The following is a 14208-nucleotide window of genomic DNA, read 5'->3' as shown; positions in this document are numbered from 1 at the left end:
AAACCCATCTTTTCTTATTATCTTTCAACTAGTTGTTTTACTTCTTTGTTAATCTGACTTCCTTCAGCTCTTTGTCACAATCATCCTCTTTTGGGAGGGTCTCAGTCTCATTGTAATTTATGATTGTAGGTTTTAGTAGTAATCTCTTGGTCTTGTCCTGCTGATGAGAATGTTCCTAAACCATTTTCTGAAAACATCACACCATCCTTATATCCCTCTTTCTCCCTATCTTTCTCTCTCTGTCTCTCTCTTTTCTCCCTTTCAGGACCAAGTTTCTTCTATGGAATGTTTGATGACCATAGGATCAGCTCTCTCTCTCTCTCTCTCTCACTCTCTCTCTTTGATTTATTTATCCATTTTGATTGTACTTTTTTGGTCTTTAGGGCTGATGTTTTCTGATTGAATTTGTTCATTGTTTTTGGTCTGCTTGTTTATCAGTGTGAGAGGGATGGCATCTTCAGAGATGTCTTCGCTCTATCCGACTTGGACTGCAGTTTCAGCCCAAGCTACATGTTCTGGTAGAGATGGTTCTCCTGGGAGACTGTGTGGGACACGCCAACCTGTCCTATGCCTCCAGGATGAACAGAGGTGTGATTGTTTTTCTGAAAGAGGAGCATTTTGTGGCTTAACACTAAGTTCATACGAAGTGGCACCTCTCTCTAAAGGGCATCTATCTGCAGGTTTCTCCGATTGCCATGCCCTCCACCCGGGTCACTGTCACCGGTGTTCCCCCATTCATTCCCAATGAGGTGGGAGCTGCAGTGCTTCTGGAAGTTGGCAAGCAGCTTTAGGACTGTGGGCTTAGGCTGTAAGAGCGATAAGCTGAAACATGTCTAGTCCCTCAGGAGACAGATGTTCATGTTTCTGAATTGTCCATCACAGAAGTCGGAGGTTTTCTTTATAGTGAAACATGGGGAAGGACATTACATAGTGTACACCAGGACAGGCAGCATGAAATGCTTTGAGTGTGAGGATGTGGGGCACAAGCATATTACTTATAGATTGGTTGATAGATTGATTAGATTGATTATAGATCAAAATGGTGCCAAAGACTGTCGCCTCGGTTTTGCGCTCTTGTACTTTTTCTGTTTTTGTTTATTTGTTCAGTTTCCAGCACCCAATCACTGATCACATACAGCAGGGAAGAACTTTTAAGTCTTCAACTGTCCACTGGACAAACTGAACGGACTTTTTTTTTACCAACGTTAATTAAAAATTTAACGAAAGTCTTGCTGAGGTCTTGATCTGTATAGCCTTGTGCGGACTACGATGAAGACGCTGAAGGGATAAGTGAGCCGGAGCGCTCGTTAAACTGTGACAGCAGGGATTTAGAACTGCGCTCCCGTCAATCCACCTGGAGAATGTCCGCTCTCTGGCCAACAAGATGGATGAACTGCTATTCCTAAACGGAAAAAAATTCAGACGTTTCCAGATCTGCCGCCCTGTGTCTCACTGAAAGCTGGCTTAGTGAGCAAATTACAGACAATACATTTCATCTGCTGCAGTTCCAACTCCTCTGGGTGGACCATGAAATGGAGCTATCAGGGGGAAAAAAGGGGTGGCGGCATATACTTCTACATAAACGAAGGTGTTGAAGAAATCATGCAGCCCTCACTTAGAGACCTATTTCATTGACTGTAAACCATTCTATTCACTGTGGGAATTTTCATAATTTATTCTGGTCCGTGTCTATATCCCACCCCAGGCCTGTGTTAAAGAGGTGTTAAAACACCTGGCTGATCAAATTACAAACATAGAAAGCATATATCCAGATTCCCTTCTCAATATCCTTGGGGATTTTAACAGAGCAAACCTCATCCACAAACTGCCAAAATACAGACAGCATGTTAAATGCCCCACCAGAGAAAAAACACTGGATCTTTGCAACACTACACACACACACATATATTTTTTTTTTTTTGGGGGGGGGGAATTCTCCCCCCCCCCACTTTCTCTCCCTAATTGTATCCGGCCAATTACACCACTCTTCCGAGCCGTCCCGGTCACTGCTCCACCCCTCTGCCACTCTGGGGAGGGCTGCAGAGTACCACATGTCTCCTCTGATACATGTGGAGTCACCAGCCACTTCTTTTCACCTGACAGTGAGCAGTGAGGAGTTTCACCAGGGGAACGTAGCACATGGGAGGATAAAGATATTCCCCCCCAGTTCCCCCTACTCCTGAACAGGTGCCTGGCAGACCCAAGGAGGCACTAGTGCAGCGACCAGGACACTTACCCACATCCGGCTTCCCTCCTGCAGACACGGCCAATTGTGTCTGTAGAGACGCCCGACCAAGCCTGAGGTAATACAGGGGTTCGAACCGGAGATACCTGTGTTAGTAGGCAACGGAAAAGACTGCTACGCTACCCGGACGCCCATTGCTATACAATATTAAAGAACACCTGTCGCTTTGTCCCCTGTGCAGCCCTGGGCCTCTCTGATCACTGTCTGATTCACCTTATCCCAACCTACAGGCAGAAACTAAAATCTGCATATTGTATTGCTCACCGACAGCCGCAGCGCGGATGAATAATATTATTTCTGATTATTTTTCACTCCATAGGGGCTGCAGACTGGGCTGCAGCCTCTCTCCTTACCTGTTCAATTTGGCAATTGAGCCACTCGCTATAGCTCTCAGGACAGAGGATGGCATTAAAGGTATCTCACGAGGTGGCAAATTGCATAAGGTATCACTTTATGCAGATGACCCGTTGTTATATATATCCAACCCAATAGAATCTATATCAAGACTATTACTTACCCTGGATAACTTTGGTCGCCTGTCCGGTTATAAGTAAAACTATTCAAAGAGCTTGCTTTTTCCGATTAACCACACTGATAGAGACTACTCTAGCTTTCCATTTAAACTTGAACTTGATGTATTTACATATTTAGGAATCAAAGTCACTCATACAATGGGGAGGTTATATAACCATAACTTTAAAACACTAATAGAACGAACAAAACAAGATTTTAAAAAGTGGTCAACGCTACCAATTTCATTAGTGGGCCGCATTAATATAGTTAAAATTACAGTCTAGATTTCTCTATCTTTTTCAAATGATTCCCATATTCATACCTAAGACAACTTTTCAACAATTAGATAGATTAATTTCATCAATAATCTGGAACAATTCAAACCCCAGGATGAAGAAAGTATATACTTGGAGGTCCCTAAGGACACAGGGGGATTAGGCTTGCCTAACTTTATTTGTTACTACTTGGCTGCGAACATTGTAAAACTTTTACATTGGGCATTTACATATAAGAATCAACAGGGTACAGATTGGGTTCACATGGAACTCTTATCCAATCCAAGTTGAGGAATGCTCAAAAAACACCTGTTTGGAACATTCCACAGGTGAACAGGTTAATTGGAAACAGGTGAGTGTCATGATTGGGTATAAAAGGAGCATCCCCGAAAGGCTCAGTCGTTCCAAGGATGGGGCGAGGTTCACCACTTTGTGAACAACTGCGAGAGCAAATAGTCCAACAGTTTAAGAACAACGTTTCTCAACATACAACTGCAAGGAATTTAGGGATTTCATCATCTACAGTCCATAATATCATCAAAAGATTCAGAATATCCAGAGAAATCTCTGCACGTAAGTGGCAAGGCCGAAAACCAACAAGGAATGCCCGTGACCTCCGATCCCTCAGGTGGCACTGCATTAAAAACCAACATCATTCTGTAAAGGATATTACCATGTGGGCTCAGGAACACTTGGGAAAACCATTGTCAGTTAAAACAGTCCGTCGCTACATCTACAAGTGCAAGTTAAAACTCTACCATGCAAAGCGAAAGCCATATACTATCAACAACACCCAGAAACGCCGCCGGCTTCTCTGGGCCCGAGCTCATCTGAGATGGACTGACGCAAAGTGGAAAAGTGTGCTGTGGTCTGACGAGTCCACATTTCAAATTATTTTTGGACATCATGGACACTGTGCCCTCTGGGCTAAAGCAGAAAAGGACCATCCAGATTGTTATCAGTGCAAAGTCCAAAAGCCAGCATCTGTGATGGTATTGGGGTGTGTTAGTGCCCATGGCATGGGTAACTTGCACATCTGTGAAGGCACCATTAATGCTGAAAGGTACATACAGGTTTTGGAGCAACATTTGCTGCCATCCAAGCGACGTCTTTTTCAAGGACGTCCCTGCTTATTTCAGCAAAACAATGCCAAGCCACATTCTGCACGTGTTACAACAGCGTTGCTTCGTAGTAAAAGAGTGCGGGTACTAGACTGCCCTGCCTGCAGTCCAGACCTGTCTCCCATTGAAAATGTGTGGCGCATTATGAAGCGCAAAATACGACAACGGAGACCCCGGACTGTTGAGCAACTGAAGTCGTACATCAAGCAAGAATGGGAAAGAATTCCCCCTACAAAGCTTCAGCAATTAGTGTCCTCAGTTCCCAAACGCTTATTGAGTGTTGTTAAAAGGAAAGGTGATGTATTACAGTGGATGAAAATGCCCCTGTCCCAGCTTCTCTGGAATGTGTTGCAGGCATCAAATTCAAAATGAGTGAATATTGGCAAAAAAACAATAAAGTTTATCTGTTTGAACATTAAATATCTTATCTTTGTAGTGTATTCAGTTGAATATAGGTTGGAAAGGATTTGCAAATCATTGTATTCTGTTTTTATTTACATGTCTGTGAATGTTCTCATTCATCCAGGTCATGGTTATCCAAAGGAGTTGAATCAAGTGCAACAATACCAAGTCCAGTTGCACTTGATTCAACTCCTTTGGATGTTTTTATTTACGTTTTACACAACGTCCCAACTTTATTTGAATTGGGGTTTGTATGTAAGCAACAAATTCCAAGCAAACTTGCTTAGCTTATAACGCTGATTCTGATTCTAAATTTTATCATTTGGAAAACACACAACTAAAATTAGATATATAAAATAATTTACTATATTCACAGGGTTTGAGTAAACCATTTTCTAGGGTATTGCATTTAACTGCCTCTAGCTAGAAAAAAATGTGTTGATTATTTCTCTACTACAATACCTTCCAGGTAACCTTGATGCTCTGGGGGGAGGTGGGCTCCAGAGTAACATCTTGCGGAGGGCCATCAGGGGCTGTAAAGCAAAGAACCCATTCGACATTATGTCATGCACGCTAACTGTGTGGTGGCATCAAACTTGCCACTGTAATGTTTCCTTTTTATCTCATTGATGTCCACTAAATAAATAAAATAAAGCATTCTGATTCTGATAAATGGGGCCGCTGATTTTTTTTTTATTGAAACAAACAGGGTTGACACTCATTGATTCGTGTTTCTCATTCTCCATCTCAAATTTGTACAAGGCTTCAGTTATGATGTAAGTTTTTCTACACACAATTTGATGTAAACTGTATTTGTTGTGCGCTTTCGTGGGTATTTTACTGGACTCTGCCCACTCCAGTAAAATGTGCAGTTTTACTGAGCTGATGTTTAATAAGCATATCATTATAACCAGTGCTTCACAAATGAGCAGGTATGTAGCTGACCAAACTAACACCTGGCTAACGGATCAGAACTCAGACTCTCACTCTGAAGTGTCTTCATGCTCAGTAATCCAGGTAGGAAAACCACAGAAAGGTGATTTTCTTACCTTTCTGTGATTCTAAAGAAAAGTGATTAAGAATGTAAGATAATGTTATACAGAAGTCATGATATAAATGATGAGTTTCTTCCAATAACAATACATCCAACATTAAAAATAATAGATTACCCTCTGAAACTACCTCTAAGTGATTACAAAACAAAATGAACATAATAATGTTGGTCTAAGGTTAGTAAGGATCTTGAGTTCTTTATGGACAAAACACAACCACCTTTACAGGGTGGATGCTTTACGTTTCATAAATGTCAAAAATGAACCCCCCCCCTTTTTCTCCCCAGTTGTACTTGGCCCATTACCCTAATTTTGGAGCCATCCCGGTCGCTGCTCCACCCTCTCTGCTGAGCCAGGGAGGGCTGCAGACTACCACATGTCTCCTCTGATACATGTGGAGTCGCCAGCAGCTTCTTTTCACCTGACAGTGAGGAGTTTCACCAGGGGGACATAGTGTGTGGGAGGATCACACTATTCCCCCCCCAGTTCCCCCTCTCCCCATGAACAGGCGCCCTGACCGACCAGAGGAGGTGCTAGTGCAAGGATCAGGACACATACCCACATCCGGCGTCCCACCCGGAGACACGGTCAATTGTGTCTGTAGGGACGCCTGACCAAGCCAGAGGAAACACAGGGATTTGATCCGCTGATCCCTGTGTTGTAGGCAACAGAATAGACCGATATGTGACCCGGATGGCCTCAAAAATGAATTCTAAGGTTGTTTCATTTTAATATATGTAACATTTTGTGGAGTATTTCCTTAAATCCTACTTCTGAAGAGGCTAGCCCTGTGACTGCTATTCTGTGCTAACTTTCCTTGCCTCTTTAGCTTTTTTCCTTTCATTGTATTGTTATGTTTTTGATCCAATTGTCACTTTAATCTTGAAGATAACCGAACTGAATCTGTATTGAAGCAAAAACTCATTTGAGATGTTTCTCAAGGAAATAAGAATGCCAAGTTTGGTACATCATGACTGAACTTGACTGAAGGAGATGTGACCCTCCTGAATTACCTGCTTCATCCGTCGTTATGGTGAGTTCATTGCTAGGGTTGCTGTTGCCAATGGTGTTCTTGGCTACCATGCGGATGTTGTAAGTGGAAGAAGGGTGGAGGTCAATAATGGTTGCTTGGTTGAGCTGTGGTGACACATCTTTTGTTACCTGGGCTGATGATAGCCATGAAGCTGTAAGAGACAAATGAGGGGATGGTTATTGAAACAAAAAATAAAAAAAATTCTAGTTTTTCAAAGTGCAACTTGAGCTTTCATGTTTTGTTTCCCCCCCCCCTTTTTCTCCCCAGTTGTATCCAGCCAATTACCCCACTCTTCCGAGCCGCTCCAGTCGCTGCTCCAGCCCCTCTGCCAATCCGGGAAGGGCTGCAGACTACCGCATGCCTCCTCCAATACATGTGGAGTCGCCAGCTGCTTCTTTTCACCTAACAGTGAGGAGTTTCACCAGGGGGATGTAGCGCATGGGAGGATCACGCTATTACCCCCCAGTCCCCCCGCTGAATACACGCCTCAACAAACCAGAGGAGGCACTAGTGCAGCGACCAGGACACAAACCCACATCTGGTGCCCCACCCACAGACACGGCCAATTGTGTCTGTAGGGACACCCGACGAAGCCGGAGGTAACACGGGGATTTAAACTGCCGATCCCCATGTTGGTAGGCAACGGAATAGACCGCTATGCTACCTGGACGCTGGCTTTTATGTTTTAAATGCACAAGATATGATAAGGGTATACTTCTGGAGAGCAAGTCTACCTGATTTGTTCTTGCATTCTATGTCATATCCTGTGATGGGGCTGTTGCCATCGAAACCCATGGTCCATCGGAGGGCTATTGTCCGATCTTTGACCTCTCGGATTTCCACCTCGGGAGGGTCTGGTGGTTCTATGGAGGAAGCGAGACATAACAGAGGGACAAATGAAAGAAGGTTAGATGAGATAAAGTGAGACTGACGATGAAAGAGAGGGAAGAGAGAGAGAAAGACAGATACAAAGTCAGGGATTCCGGATGTGCAGCCTCAAAATTGCTGTAGATAGAGCAGCAATGGATCCCATGCAGCAGAACTATCAGTTTTACCTTGTCTCTTATTTCCCCTGTGAGAGATTATGGATAGAACTGCAGAAAGTCGAACTCTTACCCAACAGTAATTATATTAATGTGTGAGCCAATTAATGAATGAAGGAATTAACAAAAACTTTAATACCCTGTGAGATCATTTTGTCTTGGCCAAAATGAATTCACTGTAAGAGTAAGCCACATGGAGCTAGACTAGGCAGTGGGGACCTTACCTTGTACTGTAAGTTGTATAATACCTCTGTCCTCACCAAAGGAGTTTATGGCATGACAGGAGAAGAAACCTGAGTCCTCACGGACAGTAGGCATGATCTAGGAGAATAGAAACTCTAATGCACAGCTGACAATCGAAAATCATGAATCCACATTTATGATTTCATGTTAAAATCAAATTGAACTAAATTCAAACCAATGACTTGTAATCCTTCCGGATGTTAAGACATGATAACTGCAAAGTGCTTTCCAGTAGAATGTGTTTGAAATACACTGATCTACAACAGAAAAAAGAATGCCCACCACCAGTGTTGAGATGACCTCATCAGCCACCTCCTTGATAGTGACCATGTATCGGCTGGTCTCGGGGTTGATGATGCGTTCTTCTTTCTCCCAGCGTACCATGATCGGCTTCTCTCCATGAGCAGTGCAGCTCATCCTTTTCTCTTCACCCTGTGTGGCCAGCGTGGTGTTGGGGTAGGAGGTGATCATGGCTGGGACTGAAATGAGAGGGAAAGAAATGTAAAGGGTGGGGTCAGGGGTGGGAAGTACAGAATGGAGAGGATAAGAGGGGGGCATAACAGATGGAGCATATGTAAGCACTGCTCAAAACATCCGTATTAAATTAGGATAAGAAATGAGCTGATACCATCTTTTTTTTAAAAGTATTGGCACACTCAAAAAAGTACACCGGTGCTCTGGGGTTGAATGAAGCAGCAAACTCCAAGAAAAGGCAAAGCAAGTTCATTTGTACAGCACATTTCATACACGCAGGCAAGTCAAGGCACTTCACATAGGGCATAAAAACACAGAAATACAGAATAAGATGAAAGAATCTTTTTTTAAAAAGAAATTAACAGATAAATCAGTGGAATGATATAGCTAGAGCTGGTTAAACAATAAAAGTCTAATCAGTTGGAAGAAAAGCCTCCCAATAAAATGGGTCTGTGTAACACCAAGTAGCTATTCAAGCATTCAAACCAAACAAATGACACAATAGTTCCTACAAGGACAAGAGTTGGATATGCTAGAATACATTTGCAGATTGTCGGTTGTCGTTTAGCTACTAAAACAATAATGATAATAAAAAAGGTACCATGCAAGATTAGCCTTTTAAAGCAGGATCCAATGAAACCATCTCATCTCATTTTATCTCATCTCATGTCATGTCAATTCATGTCATCTCATGATCAGCCACTTCTCCGGGGTCGGGTCGCAGTGGCAGCAAGCTAAATAGGGCACTCCAGATGTCCCTCTCCCCAGCAAAATCCTCCAGCTCCTCCTGGGGGATCTCAAGGCATTCCCAGGTCAGATTGGACATGTAGTCCGTCCAGCGAGTTCTGGGTCTACCCCGGGGTCTTCTCCCAGTTGGACGTGCCCGGAAAACCTCCAAAGGAAGATGCCCAGGAGGCATCCTAATCAGATACCCAAGCCACCTCAACTGGCTCCTTTCAATGCGAAGGAGCAACGGCTCTACTCCGAGCTCCCTCTGGAAGTCCGAGCTCCTTACCCTATCTCTAAGGCTGAGCCCAGACACCCTACAGAGGAAACTCACTTCAACTGCTTGTATCCACGATCTCACCATTTCGGTCACTACCCAAAGCTCGTGACCATAGGTGAGGGTTGGAACGGAAATTGACTGGTAAATTGAGAGCTTTGCCTTTTGGCTGAGCTCCCTCTTCACCACAATGGTCCCACAGAATGTCCACATTACTGCTGATGCTGCTACACCAAACCGCCTGTCAATCTTCTGCTCCATCCTACCCTCACTTGTGAACAAGACCACGAGATACTTGAACTCCTTCATTTGGGGCAACAACTCATCCCATACCCGGAAGAAGCAATCCACCATTTTCTGGTAGAGAACTATGGCCTCAGACTTTGAGGTGCTGGCTCTCATCCTGGCCATTTCACACTCCGCTGCAAACCGCCCCAGTGCGCACTTGAGGTTGCGTTCTGATGAAGCCAACAAAACCACATCATCTGCGAAGAGCAGACATGCAATTCTGAGGTTCCCAAAATGGACACACTCCTCACCTTGGCTGCGCCTTGAGAGCCTGTCCATGAATAACACAAACAGAATGGGGACATGGGACAAACTTGGCAGAGTCTGACACCCACCGAAAACATGTTTGACTTTGTGCTGAGAATGCATGAATGTTGGGGGGTTGAATGCCCCACTAAAATATACAATGATCTTTTCACACTTTCAAAGCCTAAAAGCAGACATAATGTTCCTCCAAGGGACACATTTAGTTAATGCCAATCGACAGAGACCAAGTAGACATTGGATAGGGCAGATTTTTCATTCAAAATTTAATTTGAAAACAAGGGGTACTACTATTATAATTTGGAAAGATGTACACTTAACCTCAAGTGATGTTCATGCAGATGTGAGCAGTCCTTATATCATTGTCTCTGGTACACTATACCAAAAAACAGTTATTCTTGTGTCTGTATATGCCCCTAATTGGGATGTTATCCTCTCCCACTTATTAATAATGGGGGGAGACATGAACTGTGTCATTGACCCTTTACTTGATAGAGCTGGTCCTAGGGCTACGACACCCTCCAAAATGTCTCAGACCCTCTCTGCTTTTATGGAAAAATAGGGATACACTGACCCCGGGAGATTGTTACATCACTCTGCAAATAAAAACATTATTTTTTCACAAGTACATTGGACCTTTTCACGTATAGATTATTTCTTCATCAATAAAGCGTTTATCTCATCAGTAGTTTCTGCACAACACTCACCAATAGCTCTATCAGACCACGCTACAGTAATCCTTGATCTCTGCTTTGACCTTAAATCTAAAGATTTCAGAACTTGGCATTTAGATCCCTTATTATTGGCTGATGCAAATTTCTGCATATACAGTGCTGCTTGAAAGTTTGTGAACCCTCCAGACATGGTCACTGTTTTTGTAAAAAACATTAAAATAAGCTTATTACACAAACATCCAAATCCCAATTTGTAAAGCACACCTTCCAAATAATGGACACACACACAAAAAGAGATATATTTTCATTATTTAATTCAACAAAGGTAGTTTATTTCACAAAAACTGAAAATGTAACATGTGCAAAAGTATGTGAACCCTTGTATTAGTAGCTTGTGGCTCCTCCTTTTGCAGCCATTACTTCAACCAAACGTCTTCTGTAACCACTAACCGGTCTCTCGCATCTGCCTATGGGGCTTTTTGCCCACTCCTCCTTGCAGAACTCAGCCAGTTGAGAGAGGTTGGAGGGACATCTGGTATGTACCAACTTCTTCAGGTCTCGCCACAACATTTCAATTGGATTAAGATCCGGACTTTGACTGGGCCTATCCAGAGTACGAATCCTCTTTCTCTGAAGCCATTCCTTTGTAGTTTTGCTGGAATGCTTTGGCTAACTGTCTTGTTGCATAATCCATTTTCGTCCCAGCTTCAACTCCCTGACTGATGGCAGGAGATTCTGGTCAAGAATTTGTTGATATGCCGGAGAATTCATGGTTCCTTGGATAATATGGAGTCGTCCAGGTCCAGAAGCAGAAAAGCAGCCCGACCTTCACATTTCCACCACCATGCTTCGCTGTTGGGAGAAGGTTCTTTTCTTCATATGCAGTGTTGGCTTTTCTCTAAACATGTTGGTTTTGATTGTGACCAAATAATTCTATTTTGGACTCGTCTGTTCAGAGAATGGACTTCCAGAAGGTCTCTGGTTTGTCCAAGTGCTCTCTGGCAAAGTTGAAATGGGCAGCTTTGTTCTTTTTTGAGAGCAGAGTTTTCCTTCTAGCAACCCTCCCATGAATGTCATGGCTATTCAATTTTCGTCTGATTGTAGACGCATGCACATTTGTCCCAGATGCTACCAGAGAGGTCTGCAACTCTCTAGAGGTGATGTGTGGGTTGGCCTTTACCTGATTTATTATTTTTCTGGTGCTTCTGGGTGATAGTTTTGATGGGCGTTGTGGAGTACAAAATGTACTCCATATGCACTCCGTATGTACTCTGTAGTTTTCCACTTCTCTGTGTGTATGAAACTTCTCACTCACTGCAGACACACATACCAACTGTTATCATGCTTGCCTCCGATGGGGCCACATACCAACTGTTATCATGCTTGCCTCCCCGTTGCCGCATCCCAGGAACTGCCCGGTGCAGCAAAGACAGGTGCAACGGACCCAAAGACACACACCGGACACAGAACATGATTAACGTAGATGTTTTCCTGCATTCCTTTGTAAGACAATACCTTGGTTAATGCAAGGAACATAGGGTATGACGCGACGGACTGCTCCATAAAAAACCACTACGTCCAGCTCAAGTTAAGAGCATATCCTCACAGACTGACTTCTGTGACTATATGACTCTTCATCTGCAGATGCATTAAAGATTTTCTGTTTGCTCCAATATTTGTCCGATGATTATTCTTCCCAGAGGTTGCTGGGGCAAGAGCCCATTAAAAGGACAAGAAAAATCCACAACAGCGTCCACTTCTAGGCAGAGTTGCTGTCATGTTGAAGGCCCTCCATTTGTAAATTATTTGTCTTACAGTGGATGGATGGAGCTGGAATCTTTTGGAGATGGTCTTATATCCCTCCCCAGACTGATGGGCTATCACTACCCTCTTCTTCATGTCCTCGGATATCTCTTTTGCTCTCGGCATTGTTGATTTGTATGGGACCACAGTGGTTTGGTTGGTTTCCTCTCTCTTTTAATTAGTGCAGGCCAAACCCTTTCCCAAGGATGTCTCATTTCATTGGTCTGCTTAAATGATTAATTAAGCACCCAAATGTGTTTCACCCGAGTCTGTTACCTGCTTGACTTAACCAATGCAGCTGGGGGTTCACTTACTTTTGCACATACACTAATTCCATGTTTCATGAAGTTTTTGGGCTACTTAAACAAGTCCCACTAAACAAGTACATGCAACTGATAAACATATATCTGACATTTCATACATAAAAACTGGTGATGATAGAATAAGAAAATCATGGTAAAACAACAGAAAAATCTAAACTGCTCAAGGGGTTCACATACTTTCAAGCAGCACTGTATGTCTCTGAAACCACTGAGTTTTTCTTGGAGACTACGAATTGAAGGCACCTCCCCTTCTGTATTATGGGAAACCCTAAAGATATTTATTAGAGATAAAATTATCTCATGCTAATAAATAAATAAACAAATCTCATACTAATAAACGTCGTAGAGTACGTAAAAAGGAATTAGAAGAGTCTGTCACTAGCATAGACAGTCAGTACTCAACTAATCAGTCACCCAATCTTTATAAGGAAAGGTTGAAACTTCAAACAGAGCTTGATCTTCTGACAATCAGAGAGGCTAAGCAACTCCTGCTTCACTCCCGAGGTACTTTGTTTGAGTTTGGGGACAAACCTAGCCATCTTTTGGCTCATCAATTAAAGGTTAGACCTGCTTCAAAACAGATCATTCAGATTCGTAATAACACAGGCACTCTTACTGCCGACGCTAGTGAGATCAACAACGTTTTTAGAGCTTTTTACATCCAACTTTTACATCAGAGTCCTCCAACAATGAAGCCCACATATCTGAATTCTTTGCATGGCTTGATATGCCCAAGATCTCAGCCATTTACCAACAGCTATTAGATAATCCCTGATGACTTTCCGAGATTACTGCAGTAATTAGATTAATACGTAATGGCAAATCCCCAGAGCCTGACAGATTCCCGGTAGAATATTATAAGAAATTTTTCAGTGAAGTTGGCTCCATTACTGCTTGAAGTGTTTAGACAGTCATTCCAACAGGGTTCCTTGCCACCCACTCTTACACAGGCCTCCATTTCTCTAATTCTCAAGGACAAAGATCCGTTTGATTGTTCTTCCTGCCATCCAACATCACTGTTATCTGTTGATGTAAAAATACCTGTGAAGACATTTGCTCATTGATTAGAATCTATTGTACCCACAATCATATCAGAATATCAAACAGGATTCATTGGTTGGTGGCATTCATTTACCAACATTCGGAGGCTTCTTGGCATCATTCATACTCCAGCTTCTCCTTCTGATTTGGATGTAGTTATATCTCTAGATGCCGAGAAGGTCTTTGACAGAGTGGAGTGGGCCTATTTGTTTTCTATACTGCAGCAGTTTGGTTTCGGGGATATTTTCATCCAATTGCTCTATACCTCTCCTCATGCATCAGTATGTACATATACCAATCGCTCTAAACCTCTCTCTCTCTCTCATGGTACATTTTAAGGGTGTCCACTTCCTCCACTGTTATTCGCCATTGCCATCGAGCCGCTCTTGATAGCACTGAAAACTGAAACAC

General features: G+C 43.0%; 1 protein-coding gene across 5 annotated transcripts in view; it reads right to left on the bottom strand.

The window, feature by feature from the left end:
* dscamb (Down syndrome cell adhesion molecule b) overlaps positions 1–14208 on the bottom strand; it is a 270710-nt gene that overhangs the window by 38765 nt on the left and 217737 nt on the right. For all 5 annotated transcript variants that reach the window (XM_056283107.1, XM_056283106.1, XM_056283111.1 and 2 more), the window contains 5 exons: positions 8210–8406; positions 7909–8005; positions 7376–7504; positions 6622–6792; positions 5019–5089 (listed from right to left, as the gene is read on the bottom strand). In XM_056283107.1, coding sequence (XP_056139082.1) covers positions 5019–5089; positions 6622–6792; positions 7376–7504; positions 7909–8005; positions 8210–8406 — 665 coding nt within the window. The remainder of the gene's footprint in view (positions 1–5018; positions 5090–6621; positions 6793–7375; positions 7505–7908; positions 8006–8209; positions 8407–14208) is intronic.

This window comes from Lampris incognitus, chromosome 7, assembly GCF_029633865.1.
Source record: "Lampris incognitus isolate fLamInc1 chromosome 7, fLamInc1.hap2, whole genome shotgun sequence".
NCBI classification, from domain to species: Eukaryota; Metazoa; Chordata; class Actinopteri; order Lampriformes; family Lampridae; genus Lampris; species Lampris incognitus.
This window is presented reverse-complemented; position numbering and strand designations above follow the sequence as displayed.